General features: G+C 43.6%; 1 protein-coding gene across 1 annotated transcript in view; it reads right to left on the bottom strand.

Annotated features, from left to right (window-relative positions):
* The window catches only part of LOC129398073 (uncharacterized), a 40,324-nt gene extending 24,756 nt beyond the window's left edge, over positions 1-15,568 (bottom strand). Inside the window, exons 1-2 of the mRNA XM_055114306.1 lie at positions 15,079-15,568; positions 14,712-14,949 (exon numbers count right to left, since the gene is read on the bottom strand). Of these exons, the coding sequence (XP_054970281.1) occupies positions 14,744-14,949; positions 15,079-15,514 (642 nt within the window). The 5' untranslated portion in view covers positions 15,515-15,568 and the 3' untranslated portion in view covers positions 14,712-14,743. The remainder of the gene's footprint in view (positions 1-14,711; positions 14,950-15,078) is intronic.
* Between the last annotated feature and the right edge of the window lie 4,448 nt (positions 15,569-20,016).

Here is a 20,016-nt window from a genome sequence, read left to right as displayed (position 1 = left end):
ATCATGGTGTCTAAATAACATTTTCCATTAAAAGGGATGAGAGGTATTTGAAGCAATGTCTAATCTCTTGTCTAAGGCAAATAAAAGATGATCCTGAACATCATAGTTTTTCAAAGCAAGGAAACAATGAATGATCAATGGAATAATGTCAAAGAACAAAGACAGCAAAATATAGAAACTCTGACTACAAGTGACTGAAGTTAAGACAATGTGACCATTAAAATGGTCAATGTTGCAGGTTGTTAGAGCAACAAGTCATTATTCACAAAACTGATAAAGACTTGAGTATTTAATCTGTCTTTCTGATACAAGCTATTTTTAGTATAATCGGCTTTCATATAAGGACAAGTTTTTCTTATAGAAAAATTATACCTAATAAACATAGAAGGATTGATAGTATCAGGAAATCATTTTTGCCACCTCTAATGACAATCTGGCTCTGGGCAGCAATTTCACTGGATATAAAATCTATCAGCTAAATTTTGATGAGAAACTTTTAAAAGAATAGATCAAATGGATACCACCTGAGCTCAATAATCTCAAAAAGTGGATCAACCAAATATTATGAGCTGGATGATGAGATGCAATGGGAAATGCTTCAGAATCATTTTTGCCTAAACATTTGAAATAGGTTTTTAAAAGTATCATAAGGAAGCAAGTGATCAAGTCTATCAGAAAAATAATTTGGTTTTTCTAAAAAACAAAATATAAAAAAGAAAGTTGAAATATACAATAAAAGAAACAAGGGATTTTAGCAACTAGATGCACCAGTTTGGATCCTGATTTGAGCAAACCAGCAATAAGCATACATTCAAAGCAGTCAGAGGACATTAACTAGGGACTAGGCATTCCATATTTTGTTAACTTTGTTAGGAAGTGATGTCACAATAGAGATTATAGATGTTTCTTAGAAACGTATCATGTATAATGAAGTTCTAGAGGAGAAGGGACAGGAATTGATGTAATATGTTTTAAAGGAGTCACACAAAATGAAGTAGGGGCACAGACAGATCAAAATCAGCAACAAGTTGACGACTGCTCTCACTAGCAGCTGGTAAAAGGGACTTAAATCCATCACTTTTTCTACTTTGTTATGTTCTCCAACAAAAAAATAAGGAAAAACTACAATTTAGGAAGAGCACTGTGAAGGAAAGGAAAATGACCTAGGCTGGGAAGGAGAGAGCCAGAGTTGAGCTTTGAATGGAGAGGAAACACTAGGAGGGTTTAAGCTAAATTGGATTGGCTGGACTGTTCCAAAAACCAGGACCAGAACACATAAAGATCCTGTGGAGGTGGAAGCAGGGCTCTATGAAAGAATGAAGAGATCTGAATGCTCGACTAGCCTTTACATGTTAATATTTCACCAGAGGAGTCGACCTAGTGGGTACCATAGTATTTCCAGCTGTAAGCAGTCAGTGCTACTAGATAATTATTTTAGGATGCAGAGCTACAGGTGAAATATGTTAAGTCTCCAGGGTCATGTGAAACCTGTAGCTGCACCATATGTAATTCCAGCACTCCGGCCTCTCTCCACGCACTCTCCAAGGAATCTTGCTGTGATGAGTTTTAAATGCCTCCTATACTGAATGTTCTCCAACCTCTGTCTCCAGCTCCAATCTCTGGATTTAGAGATCTCTGGATAGAGTTCACTCTATCTAGCTCCACATTCCTAGAAGGATGAGAAAACCTGGAGGCCTCTAAGCACTTTATGCTGAATTGGTTTGCATCCAAAACATCATAGTCCTGTAGAATTTCATGAGAACTATGTGAGCATAGTTCTAGTTTCTTTGAATGGCACATCACTCCAGCTGCTTAAACCAGGGCCCAGAAGAGTCTTAAATGCCTTCTTTACCCTTTTACTCCATGTCCATGCAGTCTACCTGCTTTCAGGTATGTTGATTCTACTCACTAAATTTATCTGGAAATGTGACACCCCCTCACCATGCCCCACAGGCCTCACCACCTTTGAATGTTTGTGTGTGTGTGTGTGTGTGTGGTTACTGCAATGTCTACTGTATCCTTCTTTTAGTTCCTGCAACAAGGTGATTTTTTCCAAAACACACATCCATTGTGTCAATCGTCTGAATTAAACCTTTCCTAGCTACACCACTCCTGAGCTGCAATAAACAATGAAAACCCCTGAGAACATCAGGCAAGGCCCCTCACGATGAGGACTTTGTCTACTGCCTTCATCTTCTCTTCTCTGCACTCCTCCGTATGCACCCTATGACCTGAAAATTTGTCTTACTACTCACAGTTCCCTATGAAACTCAAGTGTCCCATGAATTTGTGCTGTTCCCTGTGGAAATCTGGTGAATACCTACTCCTCTTTAAGGGATGGGGCACTAGTCCCTGGGGCAGGCAAGCATCTGACATGTATTTGGCCAAAGGTAACCTTGAAAATATTATCCACCTGTGCCATCTGATCTCCTTGTATTTCTCTGGCCCATAACAGCTAGCATCCTGTAGGGGTGGCTGTTTCTATGAATGGCTAATAGAGGCAGCTCCAGTTAACACTGGCCCCTGGTGGACAGCCCTGGCCTGTTGACCATGTGAACCCCAGGCATTTGTCTATTGCCAGGAGCACAATCTTCCCTACTGGGACCCCTGTCCTCTCTGCCAGGCAAAGGTCGAAATGCAGGGTCTAGGGCTGGCATGCTGGGACCTCCACAGATGTTCCCCAGAAGTTCCCTATGGCCTAGGGACATGGGGAAAGAAGTAAGAATGTGGGTGAGGGGGACTCTCTGGCTGTTCTCTGTTGGGTTAACTGGAACCAGCAGTGACTAGGGATGACAATATGGCCAATATTCCACAATCAGAATAGACTCAGGTGCTCCAGAAAGAAAACACAAGGTGTGGAGAAAGAGGCAAAAAGCCTGGGCATTGTTGCAGAATCATCTAGAAGAAGGTTGGCAGGAAGTCCTTCCTCAACAGACTGAGGTAGAAATGTAGAAGAAGAAGGTGTCCGTAAACCCTCTCTGCAGTCAGGAGTGAATTGAAGTGCAAGGTTCTTAGTAGCCTTACAGATCATCAGACCCTAGAAGCCCCTGCCTTACTTGGCATTAATTAACCCCTTAGTTTCTGGGTCATGGGGAAACCTGGGGGCAACAGACCTTAATAAACCACTCTAGAAATATTTTAGCATTTTAACAACTGCCATGACAGTACTGTTTCTTAGCGGGTTCAGAATCTCTGGTCTCTTGATATATGCTCTGGAATGTTGAGCTATGGGTCTGTTACTTCTGAAATAAGCACAATCATGCAGCTCCAGCCCCTTTAAGCAACCTTCCATCTGTCTTATTCAGGGATGCAGCCCTGTGCTCCCCCACCTGGCCAGATAAATTGACTGTGACTCTGCATTGCAGACACAGCTGTCCCCAAAGGCAGGTCCCAACAGCTAACTTGAAGTAGGAGTAGGAGGCCTGAGTAGACTTCAGACCTGAGTAGCTAAATTATCTTACTGGAAGCCCTAAAGGTTTCAATAAATTTGAATTTGCTCCAGGCAATGATGAAGCAACTGCTGTGACTCTGTTTATCTCTAACTTACGAATTTCTTAGAACCCAGAGGAAAAGGATGTCCTCATCCCCAATTTACAGCAAAAGCCATGAATTTACAGATGACAGCTTCAGAATTCATGTCAGGATATGTGTTCTAATCTGAATAAAGCATTATTTCCAATATTTGGATAAGCCTATTTTGTGAGGAATGTGTTCAGACAGGATAGAAGGAAGGGGCAAGAGTTGTGTTGCATCTCTGTTCCTGAGTGTTTTTACGTTGCACTGGCCCAGATATTCTTGACACAAGATAAAGAGTTGATCGACATAAATTCCAGGCTACTGACAAGTCCTGCTGCTGACATTCTGTGCAACCTTGAGACCTTGAGATAGGAGGTTGGCACAAGATACAGGTCACAAAGACCTTGCTGATAAAACAGCATGCGGTAAAGGAGCTGGCCAAATCCCACCAAAACCAAGAAGGCCAGGAAAGAGACCTCTGGTCATCCTCACTGCTTATTACACACTAATTATAATAAATTAGCATGTTAAAAGACATTCCCACCAGTGCCACGACTGTTTACAAATGCCAAGGCAACATCAGAAAGTTACCCTACATGCTCTACAACGGGGAGGAACCCTCAATTCCGGGAATTGCCCCCACCCCTTTCCCAGAAAACTCATGAATAATCCACCCCTCGTTTAGCATATAATCAAGAAATAACCATAAAATAGCCAAAGAGCAGCCCGTGCTGCTGCTCTGCCTATGGAGTAGCCATTCTTTCTCTCCTTTACTTTTTTAATAAACTTGCTTTCACTTTACTCTATGGATTTGCCTTTAATTCTTTCTTGTGTGAGATCCAAGAACACTCTCTTGTGGTCTGGATCAGGACCCCTTTCTGGTAACAGTATTTGTTTACTGAAGTCAAATCTGTTTCTGTGAGGATAAAGGAGGAAATATCAGTATAAGTGAATAAAAAATGGGCCATGAAGATAGTCATACAAAAGCCTACAGCCATCACAATTTCCAGGGCAGGAGCAAGAAAGAAGTAGAAAGCTAATGAAAACTGATTCTGAGGAGGAATCTTCCCAGGCCAATTTCAGAGAGCCTACTGTGAAAGAAACGGCCAGGGAGTAGCTGCTCAAAGTGACTGCAACCTTCAGGAGACCTGCAGAGGTTTGGCAACACATCTGCAGTTTGAGTCTCACTAGTAAAACTGATCCTTAATATTATAAAATTGTGTTGAATTACAAGACAATAACTAAACAGCAGCAACAATAACAAAAAAGTCTTCTTTTGACTGTCTAAGTAGGGGATTAGGAAAAGAACCATGAGAAAGCAATCTTCCTGCGTCTCCCAAACTGAGATAAACAGAACACTAGTGTCCTGAAAAATGTTAATAAGTATTAATCAGTAAAGAAGGTTCTGTGATCAAATAGGTTTGACAAGTTCTGGCTACACAAAATAATGGAATCATTCACTAAAGAATGTCTCAGGTTCTTAATGTGCTAATATGCATGATAATCTCCGGGTACGGGGAGTTTTCCAAACTCATTTAACTTCAGAATACGTTTTTTTTTTTCTTTTCAGAACTCCCATTAGCATCCCATTGGATATTTGTGTTCTGTGACACTCAATTTGGAAAACATGAGGGTAGTACCATTTACATTTCAATGGATGCCAAGAAAAAAGCCCCAGGAGAAGGATTCCATTCTGTTTGGCAATAAACCCGCTCTGAAGCAGACTTCTGAACCGGCCAGAGCAGAAGCACAGGAAAGCCAGTGTGTAGACTCATCCAACGACGCCTTAGCCAGAAAACCTCCAAACTGACTCAGATTGCTCCAAAAGGAATAGAAAATTTTAGGAACATTTATACTAAATGTTCAGATAGATGCTGTCAGGCCTCTGAGCCCAAACTAAGCCATCATATCCGCTGTGACCTGCACTTACACATCCAGATGGCCGGATCCTGCCTTAACTGATGACATTGTCTTGTGAAATTCCTTCTCCTGGCTCATCCCGGCTCAAAAGCTCCCCTACTGAGCACCTTGTGACCCCCACTCTGCCCGCCAGAGAACAACCCCCCTTTGACTGTAATTTTCCTTTACCCACTCAAATCCTATAAAACGGCCCCACCCCATCTCCCTTTGCTGACTCTCTTTTCGGACTCATCCCACCTGCACCCAGGTGATCAAAAGCTTTATTGCTCACACAAAGCCTGTTTGGTGGTCTCTTCACACGGATGCACATGAAATTTGGTGCCATGACTCGGATCGGGGGACCTCCCTTGGGAGATCAATCCCCTGTCCTCCTGCTCTTTGCTCCGTGAGAAAGATCCACCTATGACCTCAGGTCCTCAGACCCACCAGCCCAAGAAACATCTCACCAATTTCAAATCTGGTAAGCGGCCTCTTTTTACTCTCTTCTCCAACCTCCCTCACTATCCCTCAACCTCTTTCTCCTTTCAATCTTGGTGCCACACTTCAATCTCTCCCTTCTTATAATTTCAATTCCTTTCATTTTCTGGTAGAGACAAAGGAGACACATTTTATCCGTGGGCCCAAATCCGTGGCACTGGTCATGGCCTAGGGAAGGCAGCCTTCCCTTGGTGTTTAATCATTGCAGGGGCGCCCCTCTGATTATTCACCCAGGTTTCAGAGGTGTCAGACCACGCAGGGACGCCTGCCTTGGTCCTTCACCCTTAGCGGCAAGTCCTGCTTTTCTGGGGAAGGGCCAAGTACCCCAACCCCTTCTCTTCGTGTCTCTACCCCTTCTCTGCCTTTCTGGGGGGCAAGAAACCACCAACCCCTTCTCCTTCACCCTTAGCGGCAAGTCCCGCTTTTCTGGGGGAGGGGCAAGTACCCCTTATATCTCTGCACCCCATCCCTTATTTCTGCACCCGAACCTCTTATATCTCTGCACCTCGATCCCTTATTTCCGTACCCCAACCTCTTATATCTCGGCGCCCCATCCCTTATTTCCACACCCCAACCTCTATCTCTGCACCCCATCCCTTATTTCCGCACCCCAACCTCTTATATCTCTGCACCTCGATCCATTTCTGTACCCCAACCTCTTATATCTTGGCGCCCCATCCCTTATTTCCACACCCCAACCTCTGTCTCTGCACCCCATCCCTTATTTCCACACCCCAACCTCTTATATCTCTGCGTCCCATCCCTTATTTCCGCACCCCAACCTCATATCTCTGCACCTCGATCCCTTATTTCTGCACCCCAACCTCTCATATCTCTGCGCCTCATCCCTTATTTCCGCACCCCAACCTCTTATACCTCTGCGCCCCATCCCTTATTTCCGCACCCCAACCTCTTATATCTCTGCGCCTCGATCCCTTATTTCCGCACCCCAACCTCTTATATCTCTGCGCCCCGATCCCTTATTTCCGCACCCCAACCTCTTATATCTCTGCGCCCCGATCCCTTATTTCTGCACCCCAACCTCTTATATCTCTGCGCCCTGATCCCTTATTTCCGCACCCCAACCTCTTATATCTCTGCGCCCCATCCCTTATTTCCGCGCCCCAACCTCTTATATCTCTGTGCCTTGATCCCTTATTTCTGCACTCCAACCTCTATCTCTGCACCCCATCCCTTATTTCCGCACCGCAACCTCTTATATCTCTGCATCTCGATCCCTTATTTCCGCACCCCAACCTCTTATATCTCTACACCCCATCCCTTATTTCCGCACCCCAACCTCTTATATCTCTGCACCTCTATCCCTTATTTCCGCACCCCAACCTCTTATATCTCTGCGCCCCATCCCTTATTTCCGCGCCCCAACCTCTTATATCTCTGTGCCTTGATCCCTTATTTCCACACCCCAACCTCTTATATCTCTGTGCCTTGATCCCTTATTTCTGCACTCCAACCTCTATCTCTGCACCCCATCCCTTATTTCCGCACCGCAACCTCTTATATCTCTGCGCCCCATCCCTTATTTCCGCACCCCAACCTCTTATATCTCTGCGCCTCGATCCCTTATTTCCGCACCCCAACCTCTTATATCTCTGTGCCCCGATCCCTTATTTCCGCGCCCCAACCTCTTATATCTCTGTGCCTTGATCCCTTATTTCCACACCCCAACCTCTTATATCTCTGTGCCTTGATCCCTTATTTCTGCACTCCAACCTCTATCTCTGCACCCCATCCCTTATTTCCGCACCGCAACCTCTTATATCTCTGCGCCCCATCCCTTATTTCCGCACCCCAACCTCTTATATCTCTGCGCCTCGATCCCTTATTTCCGCACCCCAACCTCTTATATCTCTGTGCCCCGATCCCTTATTTCCGCGCCCCAACCTCTTATATCTCTGTGCCTTGATCCCTTATTTCTGCACTCCAACCTCTATCTCTGCACCCCATCCCTTATTTCCGCACCCCAACCTCTTATATCTCTGTGCCCCATCCCTTATTTCCGCACCCCAACCTCTTATATCTCTGCACCTCGATCCCTTATTTCCATGCCCCAACCTCTTATATCTCTGCGCCCCGATCCCTTATTTCCGCGCCCCAACCTCTTATATCTCTGCGCCCCGATCCCTTATTTCCGCGCCCCAACCTCTTATATCTCTGCGCCCCATCCCTTATTTCCGCGCCCCAACCTCTTATATCTCTGCGCCCCGATCCCTTATTTCCGCGCACCAACCTCTTATATCTCTGCGCCCCGATCCCTTATTTCCGCGCCCCAACCTCTTATATCTCTGCGCCCCGATCCCTTATTTCCGCGCCCCAACCTCTTATATCTCTGCGCCCCGATCCCTTATTTCCGTGCCCCAACCTCTTATATCTCTGCACCTCGATCCCTTATTTCTGCGCCCCAACCTCTTATATCTCTGTGCCTTGATCCCTTATTTCTGCACTCCAACCTCTATCTCTGCACCCCATCCCTTATTTCCGCACCCCAACCTCTTATATCTCTGTGCCCCATCCCTTATTTCCGCACCCCAACCTCTTATATCTCTGCACCTCAATCCCTTATTTCCATGCCCCAACCTCTTATATCTCTGCGCCCCGATCCCTTATTTCCGCACCCCAACCTCTTATATCTCTGCGCCCCGATCCCTTATTTCCGCACCCCAACCTCTTATATCTCTGCGCCCCGATCCCTTATTTCCGTGCCCCAACCTCTTATATCTCTGCACCTCGATCCCTTATTTCCGCGCCCCAACCTCTTATATCTCTGTGCCTTGATCCCTTATTTCTGCACTCCAACCTCTATCTCTGCACCCCATCCCTTATTTCCGCACCCCAACCTCTTATATCTCTGTGCCCCATCCCTTATTTCCGCACCCCAACCTCTTATATCTCTGCACCTCGATCCCTTATTTCCATGCCCCAACCTCTTATATCTCTGCGCCCCGATCCCTTATTTCCGCGCCCCAACCTCTTATATCTCTGCACCCCGATCCCTTATGTCCGCGCCCCAACCTCTTATATCTCTGTGCCTTGATCCCTTATTACTGCACTCCAACCTCTATCTCTGCGCCCCATCCCTTATTTCCGCAACGCAACCTCTTATATCACTGCGCCCCATGCCTTATTTCTGCACCCCAACCTCTTATATCACTGCACCCCATGCCTTATTTCTGCACCCCAACCTCTTATATCTCTGCGCCCGGATCCCTTATTTCCGTGCCCCAACCTCTTATATCTCTGCGCCCCAGTCCCTTATTTCCATGCCCCGACCTCCTATCTCTGTGCCCCGACCCCTTTCCCGCTTTTCTGGAGGGTAAGAACCCCCGAAGCCCTTCCCTCCATGTCTCTACTCTCTCTTTTCTCTGGGCTTGCCTCCTTCACTATGGGCAACCTTCCACCCTCCATTCCTCCTTCTTCTCCCTTAGCCTGTGTTCTTAAGAACTTAAAACCTCTTCAACTCACACCTGACCTAAAACGTAAATGCCTTATTTTCTTCTGCAATGCTGCTTGACCCCAATACAAACTCCACAGTAGTTCCAAATGGCCAGAAAACGGCACTTTCGATTTCTCCATCCTACAAGACCTGAATAATTCTTGTGGTAAAATAGGCAAATGGTCTGAGGTGCCTGACGTCCAGGAATTCTTTTACACATCAGTCCCTCCCTAGTCTCTGTGCCCAGTGCAACTCGTCCCAAATCTTCCTTCTTTCCCTCCCACCTGTCCCCTCAGTCCCAACCCCAAACATCACTGAGTCTTTCTAATCTTCCTTTTCTACAGACCCATCTGACCTCTCCCCTCCTCCCCAGGCTGCTCCTTGCCAGGCCGAGCTAGGTCCCAATTCTTCCTCAGCCTCCGCTCCTCCACCCTATAATCTTTTCATCACCTCCCCTCCTCACACCCAGTCCAGTTTACAGTTTCATTCTGTGAGTAGCCCTCTCCCACCTGCCCAGCAATTTCCTCTTAAAAAGGTGGCTGAAGCTAAAGGCATAGTCACGGTTAATGCTCCTTTTTCTTTATCCCAAATCAGATAGCGTTTAGGCTATTTTTCATCAAATATAAAAATCTAGCCCAGTTTATGACTCCTTTGGCAGCAACCATGAGACACTTTACAGCCCTAGACCCTAAAAGGTCAAAAGGTCATCTTATTCTCAAAACACATTTTATTACCCAATCTGCTCCCGACATTAAATAAAACTCCAAAAATTAAATTCCGGCCCTCAAACCCCACAACAGGACTTAATGAACCTCGTCTTCAAGGCGTACAATAATAGAAAAAAGTTGCAATTCCTTACCTCCACTGTGAGACAAACCCAAGCCACATCTCCAGCACACAACTTCCAAACGCCTGAACCGCAGCGGCCAGGTGTTCCTCCAGAACCTCCTCCACCAGGAGCTTGCTACAAGTGCCAGAAATCTGGCCACCAGGCCAAGGAATGCCTGCAGCCCAGGATTCCTCCAAAACCGCATCCCATCTGTGCGGGACACCACTGGAAATCAGACTGTCAACTCACCTGGCAGCCACTCCCAGAGCCCCTGGAACTCTGGCCCAAGGCTCTCTGACTCCTTCCCAGATCTTCTTGCCTTAGCGGCTGAAGACTGACACTGCCCGATTGCCTCGGAAGCCCCCTAGACCATCATGGACGCCGAGCTTCGGGTAACTCTCACAGCGGAAGGTAAGTCCATCCCCTTAGTCAATGCAGAGGCTACCCACTCCACATTACCTTCTTTTCAAGGGCCTGTTTCCCTTGCCTCCATAACTGTTGTGGGTATTGACGGCCAGGCTTCTAAACCCCTGAAAACTCCCCCACTCTGGTGCCAACTTGGACAACACTCTTTTAAGCACTCCTTTTTAGTTATCCCCACCTGCCCAGTTCCCTTATTAGGCCAAGACGCTTTAACTAAATTATCTGCTTCCCTGACTATTCCTGGACTACAGCTGTATCTCATTGCCACCTTTTCCCCAGTTCAAAGCCTCCTTCACATCCTCCTCTCATATCCCCCCACCTTAACCCACAAGTATACGATACCTCTACTCCCTCCTTGGCGACCGATCATGCACCCCTTACCATCTCACTAAAACCTAATCACCCTTACCCCACTCAATGCCAATATCCCATCCCACAGCATGCTTTAAAAAGATTAAAGCCTGTTATCACTTCCCTGCTACAGCATGGCCTTTTAAAGCCTATAAATTCTCCTTACAATTCCCCCATTTTACCTGTCCTAAAACCAGACAAGACTTACAGGTTAGTTCAGCATCTGCGCCTTATCAACCAAATTGTTTTGCCTATCCACCCTGTGGTGCCAAACCCGTATACTCTCCTATCCTCAATACCTCCCTCTACAACCCATTATTCTGTTCTGGATCTCAAACATGCTTTCTTTACTATTCCTTTGCACCCTTCATCCCAGACTCTCTTCGCTTTCACTTAGACTGACCCTGACACCCATCAGGCTCAGCAAATTACCTGGGCTGTACTGCCGTAAGCCTTCACAGACAGACCCCATTACTTCAGTCAAGCCCAAATTTCATCCTCATCTGTTACCTATCTCAGCATAATTCTCATAAAAACACATGTGCTCTCCCTGCTGATCGTGTCCGATTAATCTCCCAAACCTCAATCCCTTACAAAACAACAACTCCTTTCCTTCCTAGGCATAGTTAGTGCGGTCAGAATTCTTACACAAGAGCCAGGATCGCACCCTGTAGCCTTTCTGTCCAAACAACTTGACCTTACTGTTCTAGCCTAGCCCTCATGTCTGCGTGCAGCGGCTGCCACTGCTTTAATACTTTTAGAGGCCCTAAAAATCACAAACTATGCTCAACTCACTCTCTACAGCTCTCATAATTTCCAAAATCTATTTTCTTCCTCACACCTGACGCATATACTTTCTGCTCTCCGGCTCCTTCAGCTGTACTCACTCTTTGTTAAGTCCCACAATTAGCATTGTTCCTGGCCTGGACTTCAATCCGGCCTCCCACGTTATTCCTGATACCACACCTGACCCTCATGACTGTATCTCTCTGATCCACCTGACATTCACCCCATTTCCCCATATTTCCTTCTTTCCTGTTCCTCACCCTGATCACACTTGATTTATTGATGGCACTTCCACCAGGCCTAATCGCCACATACCAGCAAAGGCAGGCTATGCTATAATACAAGCCACTAGCCCGCCTCTTAGAACCTCTCATTTTCTTTCCACCGTGGAAATCTGTCCTCAAGGAAATAAGTTCTCAGTGTTCCATCTGCTATTCTACTACTCCTCAGGGATTATTCAGGCCCCCTCCCTTCCCTACACATCAAGCTCAAGGATTTGCCCCCACCCAGGACTGGCAAATTAGCTTTACTCAACATGCCCTGAGTCAGATAACTAAAATACCTCTTAGTCTAGGTAGACACTTTCACTGGATAGGTACAGGCCTTTCCTACAGGGTCTGAGAAGGCCACCGCAGTCATTTCTTCCCTTCTGTAGACATAATTCCTCAGTTTAGCCTTCCCACCTCTATACAGTCTGATAACAGACCGGCCTTTATTAGTCAAATCAGCCAAGCAGTTTTTCAGGCTCTTAGTATTCAGTGAAACCTTTGTATCCCTTACGGTCCTCCGTCTTCAGGAAAAGTAGAACGGACTAAAGGTCTTTTAAAAACACACCTCACCAAGCTCAGCCACCAACTTAAAAAGGACTGGACAACACTTTTACCACTTTCCCTTCTCAGAAGTCAGACCTGTTCTCAGAATGCTACAAGGTTCAGCCCATTTGAGCTCCTGTATAGACACTCCTTTTTATTAGGCCCCAGTCTCATTCCAGACACCTGACCAACTTAGACTGTGACCCAAAAAAACTTGTCATCCCTACTATCTTCTGTCTAGTCATACTCCTATTCACCGTTTTCAACTACTCATACATGCCCTGCTCTTGTTTACACTGCCGGTTTACACTGTTTCTCCAAGCCATCACAGCTGATATCTCCTGATGCTATCCCCAAACTGCCACTCTTAACTCTTGAAGTAAATAAATAATCTTTGCTGGCAGGACTATGCTGAATCTCCTTAGGCACTCTCTAATCAGATATCCTGAGTCATCCCAATTCTTAGACCTTTTATACCTGTTTTTCTCCTTCTGTTATTCCATTTAGTTTTTCAATTCATACAAAACCGTATCCAGGCCATCACCAATAATTCTAAATGACAAATGTTTCTTCTAACAACCCCACAATATCACCCCTTACCACAAAATCTTCCTTCAGCTTAATCTCTCCCATTCTAGGTTCCCACGCCGCCCCTAATCCCGCTCGAAGCAGCCCTGAGAAACATCGCCCATTATCTCTCCATACCATCCCCCAAAATTTTCGCCGCCCCAACACTTTACCACTATTTCGTTTTATTTTTCTTATTAATATAAGAAGACAGGAATGTCAGGCCTCTGAGCCCAAGCTAAGCCATCATATCCCCTGTGACCTGCACTTACACATCCAGATGGCCGGATCCTGCCTTAACTGATGACATTCCACCACAAAAGAAGTGAAAATGGCCTGTTTCTGCCTTAACTGATGACATTGTCTTGTGAAATCCCCTCTCCTGTCTCATCCTGGCTCAAAAGCTCCCCTACTGAGCACCTTGTGACCCCCACTCTGCCCGCCAGAGAACAACCCCCCTTTGACTGTAACTTTCCTTTACCTACCCAAATCCTATAAAATGGCCCCACCCCTATTCTCCCTTCGCTGACTCTCTTTTCGGACTCAGCCCACCTGCACCCAGGTGATTAAAAGCTTTATTGCTCACACAAAGCCTGTTTGGTGGTCTCTTCACATGGACGCACATGAAAGATGCTGATGTACAAGGAGCCAAAAAGGCCTGTGGGTAAGCTCCTGCTTCCTGTTTGACAGACTAGGATGCGAACCGGGAGTAAAGAAGGTAGGAAGGAGAAAGATGAGCAGGGGACCTGAAGGAGCAGAGGCAGACCCTACTGCCAAAGGAGGAGGAAGGGCTTCCTCCCGGCGATGTGGGGCTCCTGGACTGCTCCCTCATCCTGCCTTCTGAAATCCTGCTCCCTCTTAGCTGTGGGATAACTGTGGGGAGGGAGGAAACCAACTTCCTGTCTCTAGAGACACTAAGAACTTTGTTCTCAAATCCCTCATTGAAAGAGTTTCTTAGTCCAGATGTTACCCAAAAGGGGTCCCGATCCAGACCCCAAGAGAGAGTTCTTGGATCTGGAAAAAGAAAGAATTCAAGGCAAATCCATAAAGTGAAAGCAAATTTCTTAAGAAAGTAGAGGAATAACAAATCCCTACTCCATAGGCAGAGCAGATGCATGGGCTGTTGATTGCCTACTTTTACGACTATTTCTTGATAATGTGCTAAAGGAGGGGTGGATTATTCATGAGTTTTCTGGGAAAGGGGTGGGAAATTCCCTGGAACTGAGGGTTCCTCCCCTTTTCAGACCATATAGGGTAACTTCCTGATGTTTTCATGGCATTTGTAAACTCTCCTGGTGCTGCTGAAAGTGTCTTTTAGCATGCTAATGTATTACAATTAACATATAATGAGCAGTGAGGAGACCAGAGGTTGCCATCTTGGTTTTGGTGGGGTTTGGCCAGCTTCTTTACCTCGGACTATTATATCAGCAAGGTCTTTGTGACCTATACCTTACACCAACCTCCTGTTTCATCCTGTGACTTAGAATGCCATAACCTCCTGGGAATGCAGCCCAATAGGTCTCAGCCTCATTTACCCCAGCCCCTATTCAAGATGGAGTCGCTCTGGTTCAAATACCTCTAATACAGAGAGGGAAGAAACACCAACCCTCAGCGTGGATGCTGGCAGCTGCGACCTCTAATGAAAGGGTGCGGATGGCCTCTGGTGAACTGGATGAGGTCTCTGGTGAGTGGGGTGAGGCCTCTGGTGAGCGGCTCGCGGCTTCTCCTGAGTAGGGTGAGGTCTCTCGTAATGGAGGTATGTTCTCTGGTGAGCAGGGCGCGGTGGCGGCCTGGTGCACAGCAGCCCTGGGCAGCTGTTGAGCAGAGTGGGGAAGCCCATGGTTAGCCCAGGACAAGCCTGCGAAACCAGTAATGGCAGCAAAGACAGCGAGGGTTGGGCTGCTTCTGGTGCCGCACTCCCTGGTAGCCGCGGGGACAGGCACCTGAAGAGCTGAGGCCTCCACCAGGCGCTGAAGCCGAGGAAACCCCGTGGGCTCCCTGGGGAGATACAGGGAGGAAAGGTTTCAGGAGTGAGCAGGGAGTGAACTGCGGGATGCGGAGGTGTTTCCATGATGGGAGCTCGTGGAGAGCGCGGCGTGGGGTGCTGCAGCCCGGGAGGAGAAAACACCGGCGCCCACGGAGCAGTGGGAGAGAGGCCGTGGTGGGAGAGAGGCCCTTCCACCTAGTCTCGCGGGAAGCGGCTTGTTCACGTCCCCATTTGGGTAGGAGCCCTGGGTCTGTGTTCACTGTTGGGGAAGCTCCCGGGCCGCTCCTGGATGCAGCCGGAATGGCTGAGATCTTCAGCCCGGAAGAGGGAGGCTCCGTTCCGCACTGTGGCATCATTGTCTCGGCTTCCTCTCCTGAGTCTCCGTCCGGCATCTGCGGATCATGGTGGGCAGGCGTCCGTTCCAACAGGATGGTGACAGGAACTGAGCAAAGGAAGGAATAATTCACTGAGAATTCGGGGGAAACCTCAAACAGTTCTCAGGAACGGGAGATTTTTGTATTCTGTAAAAATTCCATTTGCATGGAGACTCAGATTTTAAATCTCTAATTAAAAAAAAATTAGCTGAATCCATGTTGGGTTATTTCAATGAACTCATTCCAGGCCCTGCTTGAATCACAATCTTGTACTTTAGCTCTTCCCACAGATGAGCCCCTGAATAAATCCTCACCCCACCTGAAGCTGAAATGGTCCCAAGATGGAGCCTTAATGCAAGTTGAGGAACCGCCATGAAGTTATCCTGGCTTTGGGCCAGCCCTGGCTTGTTCTGCCCGGCTCTTCTTGGGTCCAAAATATTATTATTTCAGCATGCATTCAATATTCAAATTATCAATGAAGCAGTTTCCATTTTTTCACACTAAGTCTTTGAAATTCATTGTGTTTTTTGCACTTAGAGTACATCTCAATTTGGTCAGAGCACACACAGTTGGTCCAAACCTGTGGCTGCCCTATAGGTTTATAATCAATCACCTCTTAAGTGACCCGCCTCCTAATATTATCACTATGGGAATTAGAAATTCAACATATAAATAGTTAAAAAGAAACCTCCTCATAAAAACTTACAGAAATTTTAAGAATTAGTAAATGAATTGAGTAATATTGCCAGCTATAAGTAATATGTATATAATCTTTCTACAGACCAACAATGAATAGAAAAATTAATAATTAGAATGATGCCATTTACAATAGCTATAAACATTTTTAAATATCCTGAAATAATTTTATTAAGTGCAAGTCTTTTTTTAATGAAAATTATGATACTTCATTGAAATTCATTTAAAAATACCGAATTAAATAGAGACATACAATGTTATTGAATATGAAGCCTATCATAAAAAAACTTCAGATCTCCTCAACTTGATCCATCACTCCAATAAAAATTTCAACAGGGGTTTCTGTGTAAGGCAATAAGCTGAACAAATGGTTGAAATTAGCAAGGCTTTCCTGAAGAAGAGAGAGGAAAATGAAGCGTGGAGAGGGCCTGCCAATATGGTAAGTGCAAAACGTTATCTTCTTAGAGTTTTAATTTGCATTTCTGTGATTACTAAAAAGGTTGAACAATTATCCATATTTTTAATTCAGTTTTTCCCTCATGAGATGCCTACAAATTATTTGCCCGTTTCTCAACTTTTTCTTTCTGATCCATAGAAATCCCCATTTAATAGTCTGGATATTAATTTTTCAGTTATAGATAGGTAAATATTTTCTACTGGCTTGTGGCTTATTTTCTAACTCTTCATGGTGTCCTTTGGTGCACAGATATCTCTTGATGTAGTAGAATTTATCTTTTCTTTTATGGTTGATGCTTTCTGTGTCTTGTTTCAAAATGTGGTTTTTTTTTTTTTAGCACATAATCTTAAAGACATTCTTGTTTTAGTCTATCCAGGCTGATATAACAAAATGCCATAAACTGGGTAGCTTATAAACAACAGAAATTTATTTCTTCCACAGTCCTGGAGTGTGGAAGTATACGATCAAGGCAAATTCAGTGACTCACAAGAGGCCAGACGCAGATGATACCTTCTTTCTGTGTCCTCACAGGGTGGAACAGGCCAGGATTCCGGTTAGGGCCTTATTATAAAGATGCTAATCCCATTTCGGAGGGGTCTGCCATCATTATAAACTCACCTCTTAAATGACCCGCTTCCTAATACCATCACCTTGGGGATTCAAAATTTAATATAAGAATTTTGGAAGGACCCAAACTCAAATCACCGCAATTCTCCTTTGCTGTATTTTACATTTTGAAAAGTTTGCCTTTTACATTTTAAGTTGCTGATACATAATAAACTGACTTTTGTTTATGGTGTAAAGTAAGAATATAATTTTATTTTCCCCATATAGATAACAAATTTTTCCAGCATTATTTATTGAATAACTCTCCTTTCTGCACTGAAGTGCAAAGAACCTCTAACATTCAGAGAATTTTCCACATATGTATGGATCTGTTTCTAAACCATTCCTGATCTGTTTCTGCCTTATGTTCTCTATCATTACATAAGTAGCACAATGTATTAATTTGTATACTTTAATTTTTTTATAAATATAGCAACTAGAAAAATTACCTTCCTGGCTCACATTATATTTCTGTCTCTCCATGCTGATATGAATAATCATAGTAACTACCTCTTTCTTTCCAAACCTTACACTATTCGTTTCTTTTTCTTATTTATTGTGTTGACTGGGTGCTGAAGAACAATGTTGAATAGATGTGGTAACAGCAGAAAATCAATTATATCCCTGACTATATGGTAATGTGCATAATATTTCATAATTAAATAAGATGTTGATGAAATATATTTTTGTGTGTGTTTTATTAGAGCATAAAACTTCCCCACTATTCCTAAGTTACTAGGAGTTTTTGTTTTGTTCTGTTTTAAACATTAATGGTATATTAATATCCATTGTTAATCCAATTAACCAAATAATTAAAATATATCTAATGTTTTTTCTGCATGAACATGATACAGTTTATAAATTTGTTTTCTAATATTGAGTCAACCTGATCTTCCTGGAATGCTCTAAACTTGGTCAGAATGCATTATCTTATCAATACATTTTTGGATTTTATCTGCTAAGACATTTTGAAGTTTTGGTATTCATGCTCATAAATGAGTGAGTTTAGCCTGAAATTTTAAATGGTGTTCTCAGGATGGTGTACACACACACACACGCACGCACACACACACACAACACAGCATTCTTATGTTTTATAAAATAGTTGTTTGTTTACACTTATTTCTATATTTACCTTTTCTTTTGCTTACATTTTTTATTATATCTTGCAGCTTCCTTCTGCGAACATTGTTTTCTTTGTAAACCATATCCTTCAGAATTCTATCAATGAGGGACTAGTATAATTCTTTTGTAAGATTTTGGGGGCCATCTTTGTTTTGTTTTCACTCTTAAAAGATGGACTTCCTACATTTAGAATTCTAAGTTAAGATCTATTTACTGTCATCATGTTGAAGATACGTAAACCCACTCTTTTGTTGGCTTCTCTTATGATGCCAACTTTGGGTCTTATGGCCACTTTTCAGTAGGCGATTTTATCTTTTCTCTCTGACTACCTTTAATATTCTTTTCGGTTTTGTTTTTGTGTTCAGCTGTTTGCTTATGATATGTTTAAGTATATACCTTATTGAATGTTTATCTTTCATCATATTCAAATGGATCTATTTCTCATTCTTTTGCTCAATCTATCTCTCTATTTTTTTCTTTCTAGATCTTCAATAAGACATATACTTCATGTTATTTTTCTATAATCTATGTCACTCAAAACTTTATGGTTCCTCTTTTTGGTCACCTTGGGCTTATGCTGGTTTATTTTTTCAGTTCAGTACACTAAGACTTTTTTCTGCTTTGATTAATATGTTCTTTAGTCCATTCATTGAATTTCTGATGTAAAGTAGCAGGCAAGTATACATAATTTATTCTGAAAGGTTTATTTAGTTCTTTATTAAATATTAAATATGTCTGGCCATTTATACCTTTTCCCTTTTTATTTCATTTGTTATTCCTTATATATTTAGGTATTTATCATATATGCTGTATTGGATAATCCCATATCTGCAGTATAAGTTTTATACTGAGCTTTGTTGCTTGTGCTTATCCTCAGCTCAGGTCAGTATTTGAAAATTAGCTTTTTCATTTTATCTAGTAGGTTTAGATACGATAAACCGCATGTTTTCTCTGCCATATTGGTAGAAATAAAAGTCTTCCAGTTACTTAAAAAATTAGTTTAATAAAATACTGACTTCATAGTAGAAAGTAGAAACTTTGCAAAATACTTTAATATAGTCTAGCCCATAAGAGATATGTTTTACATCCTTTCTTCAATTTTTTTTTTTCTTAAAATATTTACATTCTTGACCACAAAGTATTATTAAATGACATGGGAAAATACTAATGATACAATGACAAATGAAAATAACAAAACTGCTTTTCAATATTCTTGAAACTACAAATAAAAAATGTCCCATGTAAGTTTTAGGAAATAATCCCTTTCGTTTTTTGCTCACCTGTTTATTTCAACCTCCCTCTTTCCCCCCACTTTTTTTTGAATTCAGCTTTGATTCCGGCAAGCCTGGGCCTAATCCTAGAGATACTGATTAAATAAATCTAGATAGCTTTGGAATATGCTTTCAAGAAAAAATATTCTCAGGATTCCAGTGTGAAGTGGGGTTTGGAAACCCCTGGAAACATTAAGTTACATTTCTTATAAAGAAATCCCACAATTACATGCAGGGATTATAATGTTTTAATGAAGTATAAAATACATATCTGAGCTCACAGAAAAGTATATCTGAACTAGCCCTCAGTAGCATTTTTAAGTATTAGGAAATTTTGATTTTAGTTCAAGTTATATATAAAATAG

This window comes from Pan paniscus, chromosome 5 (genome assembly GCF_029289425.2).
Source record: "Pan paniscus chromosome 5, NHGRI_mPanPan1-v2.0_pri, whole genome shotgun sequence".
NCBI lineage: Eukaryota > Metazoa > Chordata > Mammalia > Primates > Hominidae > Pan > Pan paniscus.
The sequence above is the reverse complement of the archived record's forward strand: the minus strand, read 5'-3'. Positions and strand labels throughout refer to the sequence as shown.